Genomic DNA, 21,304 nt, shown 5'->3' with positions numbered 1-21,304 from the left:
TGGGATTCATGATTTGACACAAACACAATACGATGTAATAAATAAAAGTTCAGTGACAACAAAGTATGTCTGTGCAGAATTGTGTTTATTTCTAAGCCACAAATCTGTCTAGCAATGACATTGGCTTGCTAGAATGTAAACAATTTAAAAATGTCAGTACAAAGTGCAGGTAATATAATTTAGATGGAGAGCTTGTGAAATTGTGATGGGCAAGCCATCTCATTTGTGGTTAATACAGCAGAATAAAATGTAGCTAATATCACGATTCATTTTTCTGCCCCACAATATGTATTGTCACATTTTCGTATTGCCATGTATTGAATTTCGATATATTGTCCCATCCCTATCACACACACATTCACAACTGCTCAAGGGCACCTCAGCTGTTGTTATGGAGGGGAGAGCATTACTCATGGACTTTCCCCTCTGAGTCTTTCATAGCGGGTCTGGGGATTTGAACCGCCGTCATTGTTACCCTCTCCACCCATTTGAATGAGGCTGAATGCCTCAAGTGAGAGAATTTGCCACTCTACCATCTTTGCCCCCCGACCCACATTCTGCCTGCCCTTCCTCATCGTTGTGGCGATGTGAAGTTCCCCCCCGCTTCTCCGCTCCCTGGTAACTGCTTACTTACGCTGTTCCCAGGCTCGGGCCAGTGGCACGGATCCCAGATCTGGGCCGGGAGACAGAGAGGGGTTTCTCAGGAGACAGAATACAAATACAGGGATCCAAATAACTTAATCACCAGCAGGGCTATTAGGCCCAGGGTCTTAGAGGCTTACTGCATACAGAGAGCCTGGGGAGGGTGTTTGTGTTTGGGGAAGGGCAGGAGAGGGGTAGCCCTGGACTGGGATGGACAATGAAGGTGTTTGGCTCATCACTGCCTCGGGTTGTGTTAATTTGCATTGGGTCATGTCAAGATGTGTGCTGTTTGGTTAGACATGCAGAGCATCCCTTTGAATTCAGTTCTCACCTCACTGACCTTGAGGGGAGGAAATCTCAAGTCTCATCCTTATTGGACGTGGGCTGTGCACTGTGTTTTTTTTATTTCATTTATTCATGTATTCATTTATTTATTTTCGTCCCTTGTCAGAGGTTTGGACTGTCTTGATTTGTAAGAAATTCTTCCATAAACAAATCTAGTGAATCTAAATAGGAAAAGGATGCAACTGCTCCGTTTATTTACAGATTAACTCGAGTGTGTAAGGCTCCGACTACAGCAATTAAGAGCAACTGCGGCTGAACTTTTTTCCATGCAGGCCTATAGCATATATGTCTGCCTCAGTGTTTATATGTCTATGATGTGAACTCATTCCTCATAGAGTGACACACTCTGTAAACACATCCTACATCCCATATAGAAACAGGGCCATCGCTTCCATCTCACACAACCCTCGTTCCTCCTTGCGAGTGACCTCTTGACCCCCCGAGGATGTCGGTGTAAATATTTTCAAGCCGAAGTTTGATCATGTGCACTTAAGGGCTCTTTGTAGCGACGTTAAAACCCGTGCCGAGTTGCCGAGGTATCGTTTACCGCGTGACACGTCTTGGACACGTCTGTTTATTATTCTCTAACTGTAATGAGCAGGAGCATCAGCGGCTGAGGAGTTCACCCAGAGAACTAAAGTAGGGCAAGCCTGGCCTTCATGTTGCTCCCTCTTCCTTCATTACATTTACTTTCTCACTCTGTCACTCCCCCCCTCTCTTCACTCTCCTCCTGCGCTTCTCACAGTCTTTGTTTTAAGGAGCTACATTCCTGAGTGTTGTCTATTGGCGTTCTGTACCACATACCTCCTGTGTATGTGGTGCTGTGTCATTTCACTAGACAAATTGGGTATTTTTTGTGTTTTATGTGAAACACATTGACTTTGCCTTGTGCATGAAATGTGCTATATAAATAAAGTTTGCCTTTTGCCTATGGGAGTGTTAGTGTGAACGAGAGGGTGTTAGAGCACTAGAGCGGAACAAGACCGCAATAAACAGTTTATATAGTCTTTAATGTGTAAGCGTAGGCAACGTACTTATCTAAGATTGCCTGGATTGTCTTGTGTGTGTGCATGTGTGTTTGTGCGTGAGTGTGTGCATGTGAGATTAATGTCCGTTTTTTTTTCTCATCAGCATTGCCACCTGTTTGGGTGATCTCACTGAAAAACATCAATTGCACGACTGAAAAACCCCTTTTTAACCCAAAAGCCCTTGAGAACGTAGATAAACATGATGTCATACTAGCAAGAAGAGCCTATGATCTGCAGCCCAACAGGTGTCTCAGGCAGACGATGTATGTAATTCTGTTGCATTCGCATGATAGTTTAATTCTGTCCTTCCTCCTCAGCATTGCTGTTTGGATAGGTGCAGACATCCAGATGTGATAGGAAATCTAATGTTTAGTTGATGTGAATGTATGTAAAATATACTAATCTCTCTCTTTTTTCTTGTGTCTCTGTCGCTGTCTTTCTCTCTCTCTGTCTCCCTTCAGTCAAAGGTGTCCCAGAGGCAGCAGCGGATGATAAAGAACCGCGAGTCAGCATCCTTGTCTCGGAAGAAGAAGAAGGAGTACCTGCTGACGCTGGAGGCCCGCCTGAAGGTGGCGCTGTCTGAGAATGAGGTGCTCAAGCACGAGAATGGCAACCTCAAGAGACAGCTGGAAGGCCTGCTGACTGAGGTGAGAGGCTGGAAGGCACAGCTATGCAAACACATGCACACAGCCTATTCTTTTGTACAGATAAGGAAGCCCATGCACAAGCACAATCAGGGCGGTAAGCTTTTTAGTCAACAGTAGACAATCCCAAAACTCTCCAGCCATTTTCACTATTTTACCAGACAACTAGATTTTTAGAACTGAATAGGACTTCTGAATGATGTTTGGTTACCTACCAAAGTGGCTGGTTGACAAACTGACCAGCCAAAATGTACCATTAGCATTTAGCTGGAGGCTGGTGTTCCACTTCCCACCCTGGTCACTTGCATGCAAAATTTACAGGCAAACCACCCTTTGATTAATCATAGTAAGCTTAGGAATTTCCACAGGGAATCTCATGAGAAAGTTACCGGGACAAGCCAAACACACGGAGCACATTCACACATGACTCATATCCGTGAACTCCAATTTTCAGTATAATACAATGCCTTCCCTCTTCCCTCTCCCTGCAGAACACGGGCCTGAAGACAACGGCCCCAAAGAGGAGGGCTGTGTGTCTCATGGTGGTTTTGGTGTTCCTCGTGCTCAACGTTGGACCAATGAGGTAACTGTGTTGATGATGATGGTGATGACTGTAGATATGAGATATGTGTTGTTGTGTCCTTTGTGACAATTTGACATAGTTTCTACAATTACAAACCAAAAGAATGTTGAGGATTTTAGGACAGATAAAGATCCATGGATTTTACCAACAGCAAACTATCGAGGATGCATCAAATGGTGACTTGGCCGATGAATACAAATGGGAAGCCCCATGAGTCATTGTGAGAATGACGCATTATGTCCAAAACTTGCACAAAAAAAGTGTTGTGAAAACATGGCAGTTAAATTCTCATTAAAGCAAGAGTTTGATATGTTTTCCATAACCAAACGCACACATATTTCATGTTACAAAGTCAATTAAAACATTGCCCTAACAATAAAAGTGATAAAAAAAAAGTGATTACCTTACTAAACAATCACCTCACCATCTAATGCCAACTGATTAGCATATGTAACTAATGAACCAAGAGAGCTAACGTAAACGACTCTGTCCTCCGGCATTCAGATCTTTTTAGCATATGGGAATAATTGACCTCACCAGCTTGATAACCTCAGCTAACCACTTAATGTACACAGCAAACTAACCAGCTGCAGTTTGAGCTTGATTTCCATTACCAACTGTATCCTAACAGGTGCATTCAGTAATGTTTCAATGTAACCAATATTGGATGGATAAGTCCCAAAACAACCTGCTGGCTTGGGGAGAAAAGTTAACATTTAAATTATATAAATTTAGGCTACAAAAATAACATAAAACATTTGTACACGGCCATTTATTCTAGGCTTGGCTTGTAATATTAACAGCTGTGAAAAATTAAGGTAGATTATGTAAAACTGCACTGGGGAAAGACAGATGATGGGGAGATTGCGCAATCCACAACCTTAAGCACACAGTCCAGCTCAAACTAGAAAGATGCGTTCTCTGCTCTCATGTTCTTGGAAAGTGTGTTCTCTCTTGGGAACAACTTTTTCCACAAGGATGTGAGCATCAACACGGACTTGTTGGCTTTGATTATCAGCTTGTGTTATATGCTGGGAATGTGCTTTTCTCTGTAGCGGGCCGTGAGATTTGCTCTCCAGAGCTTTGTAAACATGCTGAATAAGTAACAAGGGACCTATGAATGTGTTTGCCTTTGCAACTAGAGTGGTGTTCACAGCAGCTACGTCTGTGTGCGTGTCTGTGTACCTGTGCCTGTATCTGTGTGTTTTGCATTGGGGCTCTCCATCGGAATGCAAAATATGCCAGCTTTTGATGTCAGATCCCTTTGAAATGAAAATGCCACCCAGTGTAGTAATACTGTTGAAAGTAAATGTGTGTATGCTTACTTGTGTGTGTGTGCCCCAGTGTGCTTTGGGTTACACAGTCGAGATCAGAGTTCAGATTCTGCTGGTGGCTTAAAGACTAAAAAGCCTCCTGTGCGCAGGATGTGGGCCGCATGGAATTTGGCGGTTTCAGTCCATTACTGAGTTTTTCTTTTCAATTTGTTTTTTTCTTCATCCCAATTCCCCTAACTCCCCATCTCTTTTTCTCTCCCCTCTCTGCCTTGTCTTCTGTCTCTCCAGTCTGTTTCAGGGAGGCCCGGGCTCCAGGCTCCAGGCTGGCTCCATGCAGCACAGCGGCAGACACCTGTTGGGTTTCTCCCCAGAGACAGAGGCTGAGGCCGAGGAGGGCCCCGAGCCCCTCGGCAGCGGTCCCCCTCAGATGGCCGACAGGTAATGAGCTCAACCACCGACACCCTTCCCAGCACCGTATTTACCCACCGTGTCAGCAGCGGACCAGGATGCACCTGTGCCTGGGCTCGGTCTGAACTGGGACAGCTCATTACAGCACGTGTAAACATATGCGCCAGCCGATTACTGGCTCTGTCCTAAAGCCTGGCTTTCGACTGCCTCCAGGCCCGCTGAGCTGTCCAGGAACTGGGCTTTGAGTAACAGGGGCGGGAGATGGGGGTTGAGCATGGTTTGACATCCAGCTGTATATTACTAGTAACAGTTTATTGTTCTAAAGAGTTAAATTTTTTTAAAATGCGTCAGCAGTCCACCAGTCTCATTTGTAAATTGCTTGAATAACATTCTTGTTTTGTACATTGCCCGCACCCCCCATCCTGAAAACGATGTTGTTTTGCATGGTGGTCAGAGCGTCTCGTGTCTCCATGGCATTGCCAGCCTGTGTTGTGTCAGATCTACGCATAGGGTGGGTCACATTTTAATGTGAACCATTCATCTGTAGTATTGGGTTTCAAGGCACCATTAAGCCAATGCAGGCAGGAAGGAACACATTAGCCTTTACAGAGCGGGTGACAGAACCAAGCGCAGCCAGGAAGACGATGATGGGGGAGATATGCAACCTAATCTTGGGGTCCCCCCTGAGCAGGAAGGTGTGTGTGAGGCGGTTAATATGGACCCCTCAGTTAGAGTTATGATCAGGCCTCTGTGTTCTGACATGTTCTGTCTCGCGGAACCGTTTCCAGAACGTTAAGAAACTGGAACGCGAGGCATAGCTGGCGTGTTGGCTCAGACCCGGGGGGCCCAGGGGAGGGATTAAGTCGGTGGCAGCCGTTTTGGTAACAAGGCCCCTGCAGGTGGGCACTGACTGTGGACAGTCTACATCATCACCTCCAGCAACATAATCATTCACTCATGGAGAGGTATTACTGTGTGTAATTTAAGCCACAACCAGCAACATCAGAGGAGGAAAGTCAAGTCATGCAATGTACTACTAATCCATAATGTATGGGTACCCACCCTATGGTAACAACCTAGGCTTTTGGACCACCGTTTTCATCTGTCATCGTCCATAACCATATGTGACCTACTGGGTGGTAATGTAAATTTTCTGTAGCATGTTTATGATCGTACTGATCAGTATTTTCGGCAGCATGTGGACATATGTGTCAGAGGATGCACATCCTCCTCAATGCGAAGTCAGCATTTCACAGCATACATTAAGTGACTCTGCCAGCTCTGCACGTGTCAAGTGTCAAAGAATTTTAATCAATAAAATTCAACGACGATCAATAAAAACACAATTGTAATTGTCTCCAGATCGAAGCTGTACTGGTTCCTTTTTGGTGCTGTCTTGTTTCCATTTACCCAACTCACCAAGGGTGTTTCACCCACTCCCAAGTGCAAGCAGCCATCTTGGCTCTCGATTTGCATTCAAAGCATATTCTCAACATGTGGAAAGCATTTTTTGACAGGTTGTTATTCTGAATTCTTACACAGATTTCAGAGCATCAGAACAGTGTCATAAACATATCACTTCTCTCTGTCTCCTTATCGCTCTCTCTCTGCGTTTCTCTCTGTGTTTTAGCTCTGAGGATAAGGCCCTGATGGTGGTGAAGGATCCCATCTTCCTCAGACCCCCTCCCCCCTGCCAGCCTCCTGTCAACAGGACCAAGTGCATGGAGTCAGTAATGAACTTACAGAAAAAAAACTTCACCTATGACCTTTATTCTCTCACTTCACTTAAAACCATGAAATCATGAGGTGTCTTACATAAAGAGTAAAAAAAAAAGTAACTTACACTTGTGATAACCTTGATTGGCAGGTTGGCCCATGAGCTGAGGGGTTGGGTCCACCGTCATGAAGTGGAGCAGACCAAAACCAGGCGGATGAGTAACAGCCACCACAAACCCACCAGGACCATCCTGGTAAGTCACAGCAGCAAGTTTTGACATTCAGAAAGACTTATGAGCTTCAAAGTATTCAATATTTGCAGAGGTTTTCGGCAGACCAGTGCCTCTCTTTAACCTCTCCTAAGTCTTTCCTTTTTCACCTTTAGTGAGTTAACGGCTATAGAGAGCAACATTTCTTAATTGCTAGATTATAAAACCTTACTATTTATCATTGAAAGCCACAAGCGTGCAAGCCACAAACATGAGTTCAGTTGCATTTTAAGCAATTACAGAAATCTGCCCTGACATTCTGTGTAAAGAGATTTTTGGCAAAGCAAAGCCTCTCACCACTGTTTCACCTCTGCTCACGCCTTCCCTTTTTCTGCCTCTCATTCTCTTTATTGGACTGAGTTTAATCCGGCAGCCCTGAGAAAGTAAACATAACACTTGGAGGAGAGCTGTAGGATTAGTGCCCCCTGCTCCTTTTTTCCGTTATTATTTTTTTTTTAATCTGTCACAATGAGTCCAATCTAACAGCTGCTGTCAAGAAGTGGCTGGTAAATGAGTGAATGATCATTGCTCATGTTCCTATAGATGGAAAGCTAGATGTAGAGCACAGTAATTGTTTTCTACCTGTATTGAGCTGATATTCACCCTACACTAATACACACACACTTTGAGCAACATTTTTTTCAAGTGAATCCCAACATCCTGGTCATACCAAAACACCAGGACTGTTTGATTGTATTTCTACTCATTGGAATGATTCTACACGTGCTACAAGTGTTGACAGCTAGCCGTTTCCCCAAGCCCTTGGTCTTAATGAGGGCAATCCATCCAGCTAAACCCAGGAGAGCAACCACTCTAGCCCTCACAGATCAGGTCTGATGAATACTGAACTACATGTAATTTGTCAGGGGAAAACTTTGTGACGAGAAAGTGTGTGCTGGATATTTAGCTTGGCTCTAATAAGAAATTATCCTCTATCTTTCTTTAATTGATGATAAACTATGGTGTATTGAATGAACACAAGTCTATATTTATATTTTAAATTGCCTTGACACTCAGTTTATCCTGCTCTCTCTAATGGTTAGTTGATGTGAATACACAAAATATAATTATAGCTGCTGCGCAGCAGTGTCGGGGCCGGGCATTTTGAGGAGGAAGAAGAAGAGGAGAAAGAGGAAGAAAAGGAGGAGGAGGAGGAAGAAGAAGAACAGGAAGACGAATGAGAAATACATGAGGGTCCATCAGCAGAACTGCCCCGACCATAATTATCATTAAAACATCTTTGAAATCATGTGTCTCTAATCCACACAGCACAATGCCTGAGTAGGCATAAGCATGTTCATTCTGCATCACCCGGGACACGAACTCACAACCTTTGCCACCAATGGCAAGTTGTGATCAAGTTGAGCTACCTGAGAAGTGGGAAAATTAGAGGAGGCTTCACACTATGACTTAGCCAACCACCAGGGTGCCCGATAGCAGCTGTCCGTGCATGTAAAGGCAGATTTCAAACCAGTGTAAAAAATTCAGCATTCAAGACAAAATTATGATAATTTGCGTACTTCATGTAGACAACATAGAGATATCTGTAATTTCTTTTTACAAAGATTGATTGCTCCATAAGTGAAAAACTGATGTTTAAAGATGCTCTATTTCCATTGACTGCAATAGTTTACATGAGGGCAGAATTCAAAATGCTGTCTCAAATTCTGTTTTTGAGATACAATTATGAAATTTTACACACTACATCTACCATGACATAAAAATTTTGTCATTTATTTTCATGAACATTGGAGATTTATTTAGCGAGAATTTGCAGTAGCTGTTTACAGTAAAACATTTTGATGCACTGTGGGCTCAATTTTTGATAATTCAAAAATCTGGCTGGATCGTTTGTGGAGGACAGTCTGAAGATGCAGTGTAGCAAGTTTGGTGTCAATTGAGCAAAAAATGTGGGAGGAGAGAGGTTTAATTAGTTTTACAGTTTTTGAGAAAAACAGAGTGACGGACTTCATAATTCCTGCCAGCTCAAAGCATCTGAACATTTCTGCTCACTTGGGCCTACATTTTGGTGAAAGTTGCAAAGCGCTAGCACGTACGACTGATTTGTTATGAATTTTCAAAGTTTTAAACTTTAGACGGTTGCTGTAGCGCCACCATCAGGACTATTAGCCCACAATGCCAGTTGGGGAAGTTTGGCATAGGACTGGACCAATGTGCAAAGTTTTGTTTATTTTCATGCATGGGAAAGCAGATTTCCTTGTAGGAAGAAGCAGAATAATAATAACATTGGCAAAGAGGGACCGGCAGCAGAGTTGCCCGGCCCCTAATGAGTCTCTTTCTCTCTCTCTGTCTCTGTCTCTCTCTCTCTCTCTCTCTCTCTCTCTCTCTCTCTCTCTCTCTCTCTCTCTCTCTCTCTCTCTCTCTCTCTCTCTCTCTCTTTCTCACCTCTCTCCTCTTTCTTTCCTAACAGAAAACAGAGGATAAAGAAGCTGACAGTGCCCAGATTGTAACGGTCCAATACACAGAAACCACTGAGGAAAAGTGAGTAAAGGACTGTTGTGTTGCATTTGTGTTTGATTCAGACTGGGATATCATTTTTCAGGATTTGTTCTTTTACAAACAATTCCCATTCATTTGTAATTGGAGATCACAATCCTTCTTTTCTTCCTACTATTTTGTATTCCTCCCCATTCCTCCTCGTTCATAGTCTGATCGATTTATGATGCAGCGATTTTTAAAGTTTGACCCCGACACACAACATCACAGGGGTTTTGGCGGGCAGCAAGAGCTTTTTCTGCTGGACTGTGTAGTTTTGGATCAGTCAGACAGAGCCACGAGTTTCTTGGCCTTGTACAGTTTTTTTTCCCAGTTGTAAGTGTTGACTGTAAAACTTTCAGATCTGCAGCACACCAGACCAGAAATCCCTCTCAACACCTAACCTCTGCAGGGCAATAGGTTGGCCAGTGTGAAATTGGAAAATATGTGTAAAATCACAAATCCAATCCATTTTGTGCCCATGTCCCAGAGGGATGTGATGTTGTTGTTCACAGTAGTTGTATTTTGGTCTTTTTTCATCCTGCCTGTGACCTTCCCACAGTGAAAATCATGTTTAGAGCCATTCATGGAGACCTGGCCACAGTAGCAGAGTCTGCCAAGCCCTTTAGCCTCTACTGTGTTTCACTTCACTGGGTTTCTGGGAACCTGGACTCAACTGACAATCCTGACAAAAGCCCAGCAGATTCCTGTGTTCTCCACCACTCTCAAATCAATCCTTTGACCTGCTGATGATTGAATGATCTCGATGATGACTCTTGTTTCTACACCGGTGTAGAGACCTCGGTGAAGTTATGTGCATTATTCAGCGATGCGATCCGTCCGTCTGTCTCTGTTAGGTTTATTAACCCCAATAGAGACTGTATCTGTAACTGTATATATCGGGCAGTTGTTGGCCTCTTTATAAAAATCGGATATTGGCCAGGAAGTGTTGTTCACTGCCAATATGATGGAGGTGAGGATAGTATTTTACTCAACAGCTGCAGTGAAACTTGCCTCACCCTGCCTTAGGGAGCTGCTAACCCACTTAAAAGAATTTCATTAGTCAGAGTTTTCATGCTAATAAAATGCTAAGAGAAACACTGAATCTTTGTTGTTTTTTTTATTTTATTTTGAATTTTTCAGCATGGGAATTGTCAGATTTAAAGATATTGAATATCTGCACAAAATACCAGTTATTGGCAGCTTCAATCCAAAAATTACTGGTATCTGTATCAGCCTTCAAAAACCCATATCTGTGTAGCCAAAGTCTCTATAGTCTTTTTTTTTTTTCATTATTTTTTTTTATCTCCCTGTATGATTCAACTCCCCATTAATTTCAAATGGGACATTGTTCTTTTCCTGCTTGTCTACGTTCCCCTTATTGTTCTTCATCTCCCAACAGGAGTCCTGGCAGTGAGCTGCAGGTTTACTACGCACCTCATCGCACCTATAGCGACTTCTTCGATGAGATCAATCGTCGTGGCGACACCTTTTATGTGGTGTCTTTCCGCAGGGTGAGTTTCGACTTGAGAAGAGCGATGATGTGTTGCCAGCACATCGAGTCTAGCCTGATGCATGGAAGTTTAAAGGGATACTTTGACATGTTGAAAATGTAGTTGGTTATTTTTCTTCACAAGACACTTAAGACACTTTTCTCTTAGAAGAGATCCTGTCTGTCATTTTCCATAAAATGGCTTGTTAATATTGCTAGTATTCCTTATTTAAACCATATTTGTGGCTGTGCCCTTTTAGGATGCTGAAAGTAAAATATTGAAACATTTTCAAAGTGTCTGTCAAGACGAATAAACAAGTCAAATTCAAAGAATCATAGTATCCCTGTAACGTCTTAACTGTTGTTTAGCCTTGGGTGAAAGACGAGGATTTGACAGGAGCCATAGTTGCTGGCTTCTACACAAAATCCAACATAATGTTAAACTTGATTACATAACTAATTAGAGGGGATTTTAAGGGAAGGTTTCACATCTTAACTTGAATCAACGTTCATTCCACTTGAATCATCAGTAAATTTCCTGTTCCTGAGCGGGTTATAAAAAGCGCCTAATTGAATACAGATAGAATGACTTATGAATCATAAATAATACATGAAAAGGAGAAGAAAAGTGGATGTCTTACTGTCTTTTATTAAGCAAACAGTTCAAAAGTACAAGCGAAAACCCGTATGCCAGACATATGCTAACTGGTGCACAGTCATCGGAGACTTGGCCTCATGGCACATGCACCGTCCCAGTGCATGATGGGACACAAGCATTGTTCAGCAGCTCTCACCTCCCTGTTGAGGAAAGGAGAGGGTGGCGGCAGGGGTGAAACGCCCAAGGGTGTAGCTCCCCCTTTCCCGTCTAGACCTGCTCCATTAGTAATCATCAAGACCATGTTTTAGAATTTTAGGCATGACCATATGTCATCATTAATCCACTTTGTCTTTATTCAGCCGCCCCTTTTTGCCCTTTGAGACTGTGGACCTGTTTTTAGTTTCCCTTTTTGATATGAATAATCCTGGACAGCATATTCAGCAAGAATTCTTTGGTTGCTTTAGGTTTCCTTCTTGGAGCAACATTCTTTCTCTTGCTTTTATGATTCTGTCCTCTAGTCCTGACCAAACAAAAGGAAACCAAATTTGCCTAAAAACAAAAAAACAGTCACTTTTTCCTATGAGTTCTAACTGGAATTACAAAAAGCCCCGGAAACCAGTATTTTCTTCCATTCTTGAAGGCACTTGTTGCTCCATTTATTGGCACTGTGAACTGTGCCAAGAAACACAAGTCTACTTCCGCCTTAATGACTTTGTTTGTTGGAAAAGTAAAAATCAGAAATGACTAATTCAGTCTTGTAAATCTGAAACGCTCATTGCTGTCCACTGAAGTGAAGACAAGTTCCATAAAAACACATTTAGTCACTGTCCCAAAGGACTGGACCAAGCTGAGTTGGAACAGAAGAAGACTGAAGACTGACCTGTTTCTCGTCACACTCTCGCACCTCCAGGCACTCTGGGCGATGTTAAGCTCTTAAACCCCCAGCATCGCTCTGTGGGGCAGGAGGTTTTGATGCATGTGGTCAAAGATCAAGGCTGCTTGTCACCAGGCAAGTCACAGAACTTTGACTCTGAGTTGGCATGGTGACCACGGGGACAATGGTGACAATGGTGCACTCAGGCTCAGGACCTCCACAGGTCAAGTAGCCATCCTTCATTTTCTGGCAGCTTTAGGATTGTATGGGCAGCGAGGTTATAGTAGCTTACCGAACGTTTTTGTAACCTACAATGAATATTTAAAAATAACTAGGACAAATGTAAACATCTGAAACTAACATTTGTTTAAGAACTAACTGATTTAAAATAAAACAGTAATTGAGTTTTGATTATTGCTGAACTGAGAGTGGAGGAAGAATCTTCTTGTAATTAATGGGTCAGGATATGTTGACCTTTCCAAAGGGTAATTCCCTATCAGCATGTAGAGAAATAGATACTATTATTAACGCTTTCCTCAGCAGAGAGAACATAATAATACTAATCGAGTACTAATGGAGTGAAAACTGAAACTAAATCCATTTGTAAAAAAAAAAACAAGGATTCAGTCTGACAGCTAACTGAAATGACACTGAAATTGAAATCAAATTGAAAAACACCAAACTAAGGGAAAATAAGCATCTATGATTACTTTGATTGGAAGATGCATTCGTTTCAGGGATTTGTACTTATTTCAGTCAATTCAAAACTTTCTACGGAGCAAAATATCTGGAGCTCCGCCTCCTTCACTGCCTGCTTGCTTTGGTTTGACCTGATCTAATTCTAATGATCCTGGGTTATGTAAGATAGAAACACAGTAAGAAGCACTGAATAGTGAAAGAAGTAGTCCTTTTACAGAGCGTGCTATAAAACATGCTGAGTGTACAGATTACCACCCATTGTTGACTGTGACCTTCTTAATTTTTACAGGTCTTTATTAGTTTTTTACTGTCGGTTTATTTGCCTGTATTTTGTTTCCTGGGTTTCAGGGTGTGTGACCTCAAGTGGGGGTGTGCTTTTGTTTTTGTTCCAGTCTGTATGATGTTATTACAAGAGTGCCAAAGATCTGGATTGAATTGGAAATTTGTTTAGACTTTAAAGCCAATCACTACCAATCTTCACTTTCGTCCGTCTGGACTCCCAATGGGAAAATCATATTGTGGGGTTCATCGTGGCCTCCCGGTGCCCTTTCAGGCAAAATGAGGTCAGTCTCTAGGTTGTGCTCTCGGACATGGTCAAGTTTAGGTCATGGCCACATTAACGCCTCAACATATACCACCTGCGGCTTTGTGTTAAGTGTGAAATGAGTTGAGGTGATGGAAAACATAGCTCAACAAAACCAAAATGTGGAACTGTTCTTACTCTACCGTCATTTTGTGGTCTTGCTTGTCGTCTCGGGTTGTTTTAGCACCTGTGGCTTTATGTAAGTGTGCGTTGAGGTGAGGTGGTGGAAACACTGGCTGCTTTCACAGCGGACTGTAATCCAGTAAGGATCCAGAAAATGTACCTGTTGTCATGGCAGCTGCAGCCATTATGTCAGCTTCGCAAACTCGCAGGTCCTTGATGATGAGCAGTACTATGGTTTGTGCTTTCCCCATATACTGCCACCCTCTGAATACAGAAAAGCACCTTTTCCTTTTTAACATTTAACATAATCCTTTTGGCGGACGCTTACTGTATATCCAAAGTGCCTTACAAGTTATTTATTTAAACAAACCAAATGACAAAAAAGGAAGTTATAGGCTTCAGGGTGAGTCAATACCAAAATAACACACTAAAGGAAACTAACTGGGGAGGAAAATTTACTTTCCTTACAAATTAAAATAAAACAAAAAAACAACACCCTAATCTTGCCGTAACAGCACCATGAGTGTATATCACATCATACCCCTAATTCTGACAATGTTAGAGCCACACTATTAATCAAGCTACACAAGTACCACTCCTTACCTGCTAGTGTCAAATGTTAGTGCACCTTTCATCTTAATAAACCCTGTATTTGACAATTTGGTAATTAAAGAACACATCCTTATTTACAGCAACAACATGGCGGAGCTCTGTATAATACAAAGCGCCCTGTTTTGACTTCTTTACATCCTCTCTAGTCTCATTTAGGCAAGTCTTTTATACAATCAGTGCTATATATTTTCTCATATCCACATTCCTCCTTCCTGTCTTCTCTCTGTAATACCTTTACTTTCCCTTTGTCCGCCCACCTGTCCTCACCTTAGCAGGCCCCTGCCCCCTCTTGATTTAACCCACACTGAGCTTTGGCAGCCAAGTGTGATGGAGTTAACAGGTTTTTAGTTGGTCTCTTGGTAGTTGGTAGGCCACCGACTCTTCTGGAACAGAAAGATCAAGTCTCGCAGATGATGGAGATCAGATCAGAGGTGGTTTCTCTGCGGAGATACCCGACTCGTTCTCTGCTCTTCTCTTTTGTCATTAATAGCAGCAACTCTTTTCCACATGGCCCTCTTAACTCCAGATACAAAGAGAAATGCTGTCAGATTTTCCACATCTCTCTCCTCGTACGGAATAGCGCCTACATCATTGATTTCGAGTCCAAATTTTTGATGGCAACTAGTTGTATGGATTGGAAATGGAGAGAAAAGGAAAGTGTCTCCGTGGAATTGAATTGTGCGAAGCCTGTGGCCTTGAGTCGGTTTTTGTGTCTGTGTGTGTTTGTGTGGGGAACTTCAAGAGGAATGGCTCACACATGTTTGTTCACACACTCGCATTCTTCATCACCGCAACTCCTGAGCAGATTAAAACCTTTCTTTCCCTGTCATTGTCTACTGAGCTGCACATTTTAGATAGATGTTCATTGACAGCAGTTATTTATTTCAGTATACTCAATAGATTACATTAACTGAACTACATGCTGTTTAATGCAGTTTTTATCTCAAAGCCATCTGGAAGATTAATAAGTATTATTATGCGAACTGCCCCAAAACGGCTCAAGGTGCAGACATTAACATTAGAGGAGTGTTGACTGCTTTTATTTTCAAACGTTTGAAGTAAGAAATGAGAAAAGTGCTCATATGGGAGCAGTTTGACTTAGAAAGACCATGGTTAGTTTCTGTGGTGTGAGAAGCTTTCATCTGAATTATCAGCTTTATGTATGACCTTTTTGACCTCACCAGATGATCATTCATCATTAATAGAGTTGTTAATCTCAGTCATTAGCCTTAGGCGTGAGCTCAACTCCAGAACACAATTAACTGAACAGCAATTACCAAAATACACAAAACCCAAACCATTTAATTTGCTTCCAAAAGAGTTGCATTTTCCTCTTGATCACCTTCTCTTCTTTGTTTTCAGGATCACCTTCTGCTTCCCGCCACCAACCACAATAAAGGAAGCAGGCCCAAGATGTCTGTGGTGTTGCCAGCCATGAACATAAATGGTAAGAACTGCAGCACAAACCTCTGATGCAAAGGTTGGAGAGGCTGCTCACTCTGCACCATGTAACAGATGAAAGGCACAAACTGGGAGCTGATTCAACAACACCTCGCTCTACAAGAATGCACTGCGTGTGGCGTAATACACTTGTAAAGAAACATTTCTAGGGGCAAAATAGAAAATCCAACTATTTCAAGCCTATTTAGGTGATACTGATCCTTTTTTTTTTTCATTTTTGGGGGGATGTTTTTCTTCCCCCAAAACTTCCCATCTTGGTATTATAGTTTGTTGCCTTGCAGACTTAACTGGAAAAGCTCTTGTGTGGATTTTCTTTGCTAAACAGTCTGTTTGACATCTGGTGTCTTGTCAGTGTGCAGGGTCTTTCTTCCCTTCCTCCCTCTGAACCCTTCCTGGTTTGCCATAATTAAGTCTCTGTTTGTCCCTTCAACCTCTGATTATACACTCGGCTATATTTAGTAATGCTGTAAAGTGTCGGCACAGGCACTGACAGAACTATCCACACACACACACAAACACACACAAACACACACAAACACACACAAACAAAAGACAAGCTTTTTTCACTCTGACACATCATGGGGCAGCTCATCTTGGAAATTTCGCGCTGGAACAGAGATCTCAATCAGGCCGAGCTAATTTGACAGGTAGGACAAAAAGTGAGTAGAAGCATGAGACCCAATCACTGCCCCATCATTAAGAGTACACTTCAGTTATCGTCCACAGCCTGTCGGTGTGATGGTAATTAAAGTGTACTCTTAATGGGTGAGTTGGTTGTGGTGTCGGATGGCAACAGTTGCGTGAGTGCCATTGTTTACTTCCACTACTTAATGGTGGGTGGTGGTTTCCGCAGGCTCATTTGAGAAGCAGTCACCCATTTTATTTGCCCCCAGCTGCCTCATAAGGGTGAGGATGGGTCTCTTTCGTTGCAAAACCGGGCTCATAAGACTTACAAATAAAGCTGTAGAAAACATATTTTTAGCATTGGTATACATGAAGTAGGCCCCAGTATCTGAACACGTCTTCACCTCTCAAAAACCTTGACGTTCCATTGGTGCGCTTGTAGCCAAAAGCCAAAGCCTAAGAATCAATGAAGTGTCCTTGCACTTGGCCTTGATTTCCATGAGCTCATCATAGTTTGTCTCTGTGGTCCCTCTATCTGCTGGATTATTGATGCAGTATTTCAAAGGGAGGTCATCGGAGACCGCACTGGAGAGAGGTCTTTCATGTCCACTTAAATAGCAAACATCGCAGAGTTAATTATCAGGCGACTCGCTTTTCACCAAGCTGCAGGGCAGTGAACTGATCTGAAAGGAGACCGGGTCAAGAGGGACTGGACTCATGTAGGGTGTGAGCAATTAGAAAGACATTAGACTATTGTTCTTGGCCGTTTAACTGGCATTTTTATCACTAATCCTCTTGTCTTCCCGTTATCTCACTGACTTTCCCTGGCGTGGGATGTAGCAACAGATTTGATTAGTGTTTCAGCCGGCTCTGAGCGGAGTGGGTCAGTGGAATATGAGCCTCTTACTCAGCAGGGAAGACAGGGTCTGTTGGGAAATGCTTTTTTTTTGAGTGGGGGGTCGCATTTCGGAGATGAAGATTGATGAAGGTAAACATTGTTCTTGGTTGGTCTTGTCAGGGAGGAATGCTATGGGCTATGCCGGTCAGATGGCCCATTGAAATAGTGGTAAATAGTGAAATCCTAGAGCTCCTTTTCAGCTAATTGTTCCTAATGCCAAACAATGGTGGTATTCAGGGAGAGATACTGGGTCTGGACAGATTCTCGTTACCGCAAGAAAAGGGTCTTGGATTTGCATGATCTGTCATGGATGCATGCAGCCATCCGCAAAATCAAAACATTGTGCTTCTGTGCTCGTACCTGAGGGCCTTACCTGCTTATTTCGAGCCCTAGTTTGGTTGCATCTAATGTGCTGGCTTAATCATGTGGTATCCATTAGAGAAAGGACTAAGATCATTTTGATGTTAGCTCAGATGCATGTACAGTAGCCTCAACTTCAGATGCTAGAACTGCTCCTCCTGGTAGTCCCTCCTTGACCTGACAGTGAGGATTATCGTTTAAAAGCAAGCCAACAGAGGCTGACACAGCAGAAAGCCTTTCCCGCTCAGCGCGGCATGGTGGTGATTCTCAAGTAGCAAAGCACCCACATGGCCCCCCCCCACCCTTTACATATATAGCGCCATGTGTCACACAGATGACAGTCTTCGAGTAGCATTCTAGATTTATGTAGTCTTTGTTTGAAACTTTGAAGTGATTAAGTGCAAATGTACATCTTTAGCTGGGCGAGACCCTTAGAAAAGCAACAACTCTGTCCCCTCTGTGCAGCATGATTGCTCCACAGAGGAGGATAATTCTTTCCAGCTCCCTCCTGCTCTGCTTCAGGAATGCCTCCCTCCTCCAGTCACTAAATGGTTTTCATCTGGAGGAGGTGGATAGGCTTCGCTAATCGGGAGCGATCGTTTGGTCTGTCCTGGTCAATAACCGAACATTGGAGATAGGGACTTTGATGTAGGCCGTCGTCTGTTTCTGTCTGACTGCATGTCCACGGTTCAGGGGTTCTGTTAAAGTTACTTGACCTTGACCTCCTAGATTCCCTCTCAAAATATCTCTGGCTGAGCAGCGGGTCCTTATAAGGAGTGAAGGGTGTATTTATTTAATGATCCTCTGAGTTTGAAAGTAGCTCAATCAATTGGAAGTGACATGTTTAGAGAAAAGGAATGTTTTGGAGATTACATCATTTTTTGATTACAGGTGGATAGGCCGTGGGAGACGCACTGCCGTCTATTTTTACTTGTTTGAGATTATACATTCGTACTGTAGCTAACAGGCAGTGTATGCACTAGGGGTTCAAGGGTAGAGCTCCACAGCGCTGAATGAGTTGGGGGTCAGATTTTCCTACTCCTCTAATCTAAACAGAACATCCCCACCAGTGCTCTTGACTAGACTGCGCTCTTACCAGCCCAGATGTTTAACCCTTGCAACCCTTACAAGCTCCAAGCCAAACCTGTGCAAGCTTTCCTTCAATGACTTCATTGTCTCTACATGTAAAAATTGTTTTTTATTGCCTGTAACATTCTGGGGTGATTTTCTAGAATAGAAGAATATTGCTAAATTGTTGACCTATTTCTTGTACAGTCTATTGTAGTACATCCCACTCATTTATAAATAAAAATCAGATTTTCTGATGAAAGATTGTGAAACCTTGTTAATGAAAGATGGAGTGTCGGTTATGTTGGTTGGATTCCTGCACAAGATAAAGTTCCAGAGGGAAATTGGCTGGTTTGGTTGGTTATTAGAATGTTAAAGTGGCCTAATTGCCTTCCTATTAGATCCTCGTTTCTTTTTATTGACCCAAATCGCCTCTGGTAATTCCGTGATTATACTCGCTGATGAATTGCTTCCTTTCTGTTGTAAACAAAGCTCCCCTCGCAAACATGTCCTCAGTCTTCATGCCAAGCTGGCAGTCACCATCCTCCCGAGATGCCCTCTCAAGTTTCCTCTAATGCGATGTTGTCAGACCTGGGGGCTTTATCAGCACACACCAGCTCACTCTCTGTCACTGCAAAAGCCGGGAAGGAACTTTCTGGAACATCTCCAGATGGCACCAGTAAAAAGGAGAAGGAAACCTTGCGGAGCAGGAGGGCTAGTTTTGGCAGCTCCTTCAAAGACCTGCTGTTTGAAGCCGGGCCTCGTGGCGGTGTGTTTGTGTGTTCCCTGTCCCATTGTGAAGGCCTTTCAAGCTGTTGGCTGAATAGAATTTAGACATTTTGGTAATTTGGTGAAAGATTGATGCAACCAATGTGAGGAATCATATGGGGGAGAGTCTTTCATCTGCACTATGTTCTTCCAAGGCTAGGTATCATATCTTATGATTAGGAATGTGCCAGTTTTGCACTTTGTACTGTTGCGTTTATGTTCACCATTGCACTAAAGTTTGTTATGCGGTGTTAATGTCTAAGCAATGTCTTTCCGCACTGAAACGAATCTATAGGTTTGGCTGTGCAGCAATGAAATAAACTTGAACGTGAAAAAAACAGGTTAGATTTCACGATCTGCCCCGCCAACTGTGATCTCGTCAAGCTATATGGCGATGCAGTGTAAAACTTGCATGACTTCTCCAGCCCTATTTCAGACAGAAGCCCTGTTGGAGATAGACATAGCGTGACAAGGAGTAAAACCCCGACCCAGGGGATGACTTCCAAAGATGCCTGTTGAAACGCTGAACCCGTTTGAAAAGGTCCAGGCTCACTCCAGGTGCAAAAGAGGAAGTTTATGGAGTAGATGGAGTCATACACAGCATTACGTCGACTAGCCGTCTAGTGATATGAACACCCAGGGAATCCCCCAGCTGGAGAAGGAGCCATCATATAGTCACTGCGCCATCTGATAAACTCCCCCCCCCGCCTCCAAAGTATATGGAAATCCTATAGAGAGGCAGCTAATGTCTTGGACAGGTGTCTCTGGAAAAAGACTGCGGGTTTTAGGCAACTTGCAATGCTCTCAGGCGTTTTAAAGCCGCCTTCAGCTCCCTTTCTGGGTCATATGAGAATGTACTAAAACTGATTGAGGTGTGTCGGTCTTGTGCGCTCCATATGGGGAATGTTATTGTCATGCTCTGACCATCTCCACTCTCTTGCTGCCTCATAGAGGAAGGAAGCCATAAGAGGAGGGAGTCTGTGAAGTGTAGGTTGTGTGTTAATGTAAATATACTGTAACAGGCATGGAGGGAACACTCAACATGTTGTTAATGGGCTTTTCTAGCAAAGGGTTTTATAAGTATGTCCACTGACAAGGACGTTCTTCCCCTAGGCATAGTATAAAATTAGTTAGGCTGTGGGATACCGCAAACCATTGACCACACCGATTGTCTTAACCGCAATATATTTTTTCCGTGCTCCAATTTCCCAAGATAAGCCAGAGTAATTACTTGTTTGTAAGTCAAACTTCCAAGATGACCTTTTTGTGAAAATGTATCCTTGAGGCTGAATAACGAGCGTTTTTTTTTTTTTTTTGTAGTGCTGACCTATACCATCTGCGGTGTTGCAGCCCTTGGGGTTTTGTCAAACACAAAAGCCTGACTCATCATCCGTGATCACTTTCTCTCCCTCGCTCTTTGCCAGAGTTTCTTCTTTTCTTCCCTCAAATTTGCATGTCCTCCTCTTGTTTAGAGCTGTTTTGTTTATCTCTATGAAGGAGAAAGCCAGTGTGTGACTCACCTCTGGCCTCCATCTGCATCCTCACCCCCTCCCCCACCCATGCTTGCTGCGGTTGTAAGCCCCCAATTGCCCCCGCCCAACCAAACACTCCTTTACCCACCCTGAGCACTGCCTCTTATCATTTCAAGTCTCTCTTGACAGAAGGCTTGACAAGAACTGAGTCCAATATTATGGATGATGTGGAACAAAAATGAGTAATGAATACAGTTTGGCAAGAAA

At 43.0% G+C, this 21,304-nt stretch overlaps 1 protein-coding gene across 1 annotated transcript in view; it reads left to right on the top strand.

The window, feature by feature from the left end:
- atf6 (activating transcription factor 6) overlaps positions 1 to 21,304 on the top strand; it is a 35,645-nt gene that overhangs the window by 11,780 nt on the left and 2,561 nt on the right. The window contains exons 8-15 of the mRNA XM_071917592.2: positions 2,477 to 2,662; positions 3,151 to 3,242; positions 4,805 to 4,954; positions 6,555 to 6,650; positions 6,792 to 6,894; positions 9,341 to 9,411; positions 10,808 to 10,919; positions 15,749 to 15,833. Coding sequence (XP_071773693.1) covers positions 2,477 to 2,662; positions 3,151 to 3,242; positions 4,805 to 4,954; positions 6,555 to 6,650; positions 6,792 to 6,894; positions 9,341 to 9,411; positions 10,808 to 10,919; positions 15,749 to 15,833 — 895 coding nt within the window. The remainder of the gene's footprint in view (positions 1 to 2,476; positions 2,663 to 3,150; positions 3,243 to 4,804; positions 4,955 to 6,554; positions 6,651 to 6,791; positions 6,895 to 9,340; positions 9,412 to 10,807; positions 10,920 to 15,748; positions 15,834 to 21,304) is intronic.

This window comes from Centroberyx gerrardi, chromosome 9 (assembly GCF_048128805.1).
Source record: "Centroberyx gerrardi isolate f3 chromosome 9, fCenGer3.hap1.cur.20231027, whole genome shotgun sequence".
Lineage (NCBI taxonomy): Eukaryota > Metazoa > Chordata > Actinopteri > Beryciformes > Berycidae > Centroberyx > Centroberyx gerrardi.
This window is presented reverse-complemented; position numbering and strand designations above follow the sequence as displayed.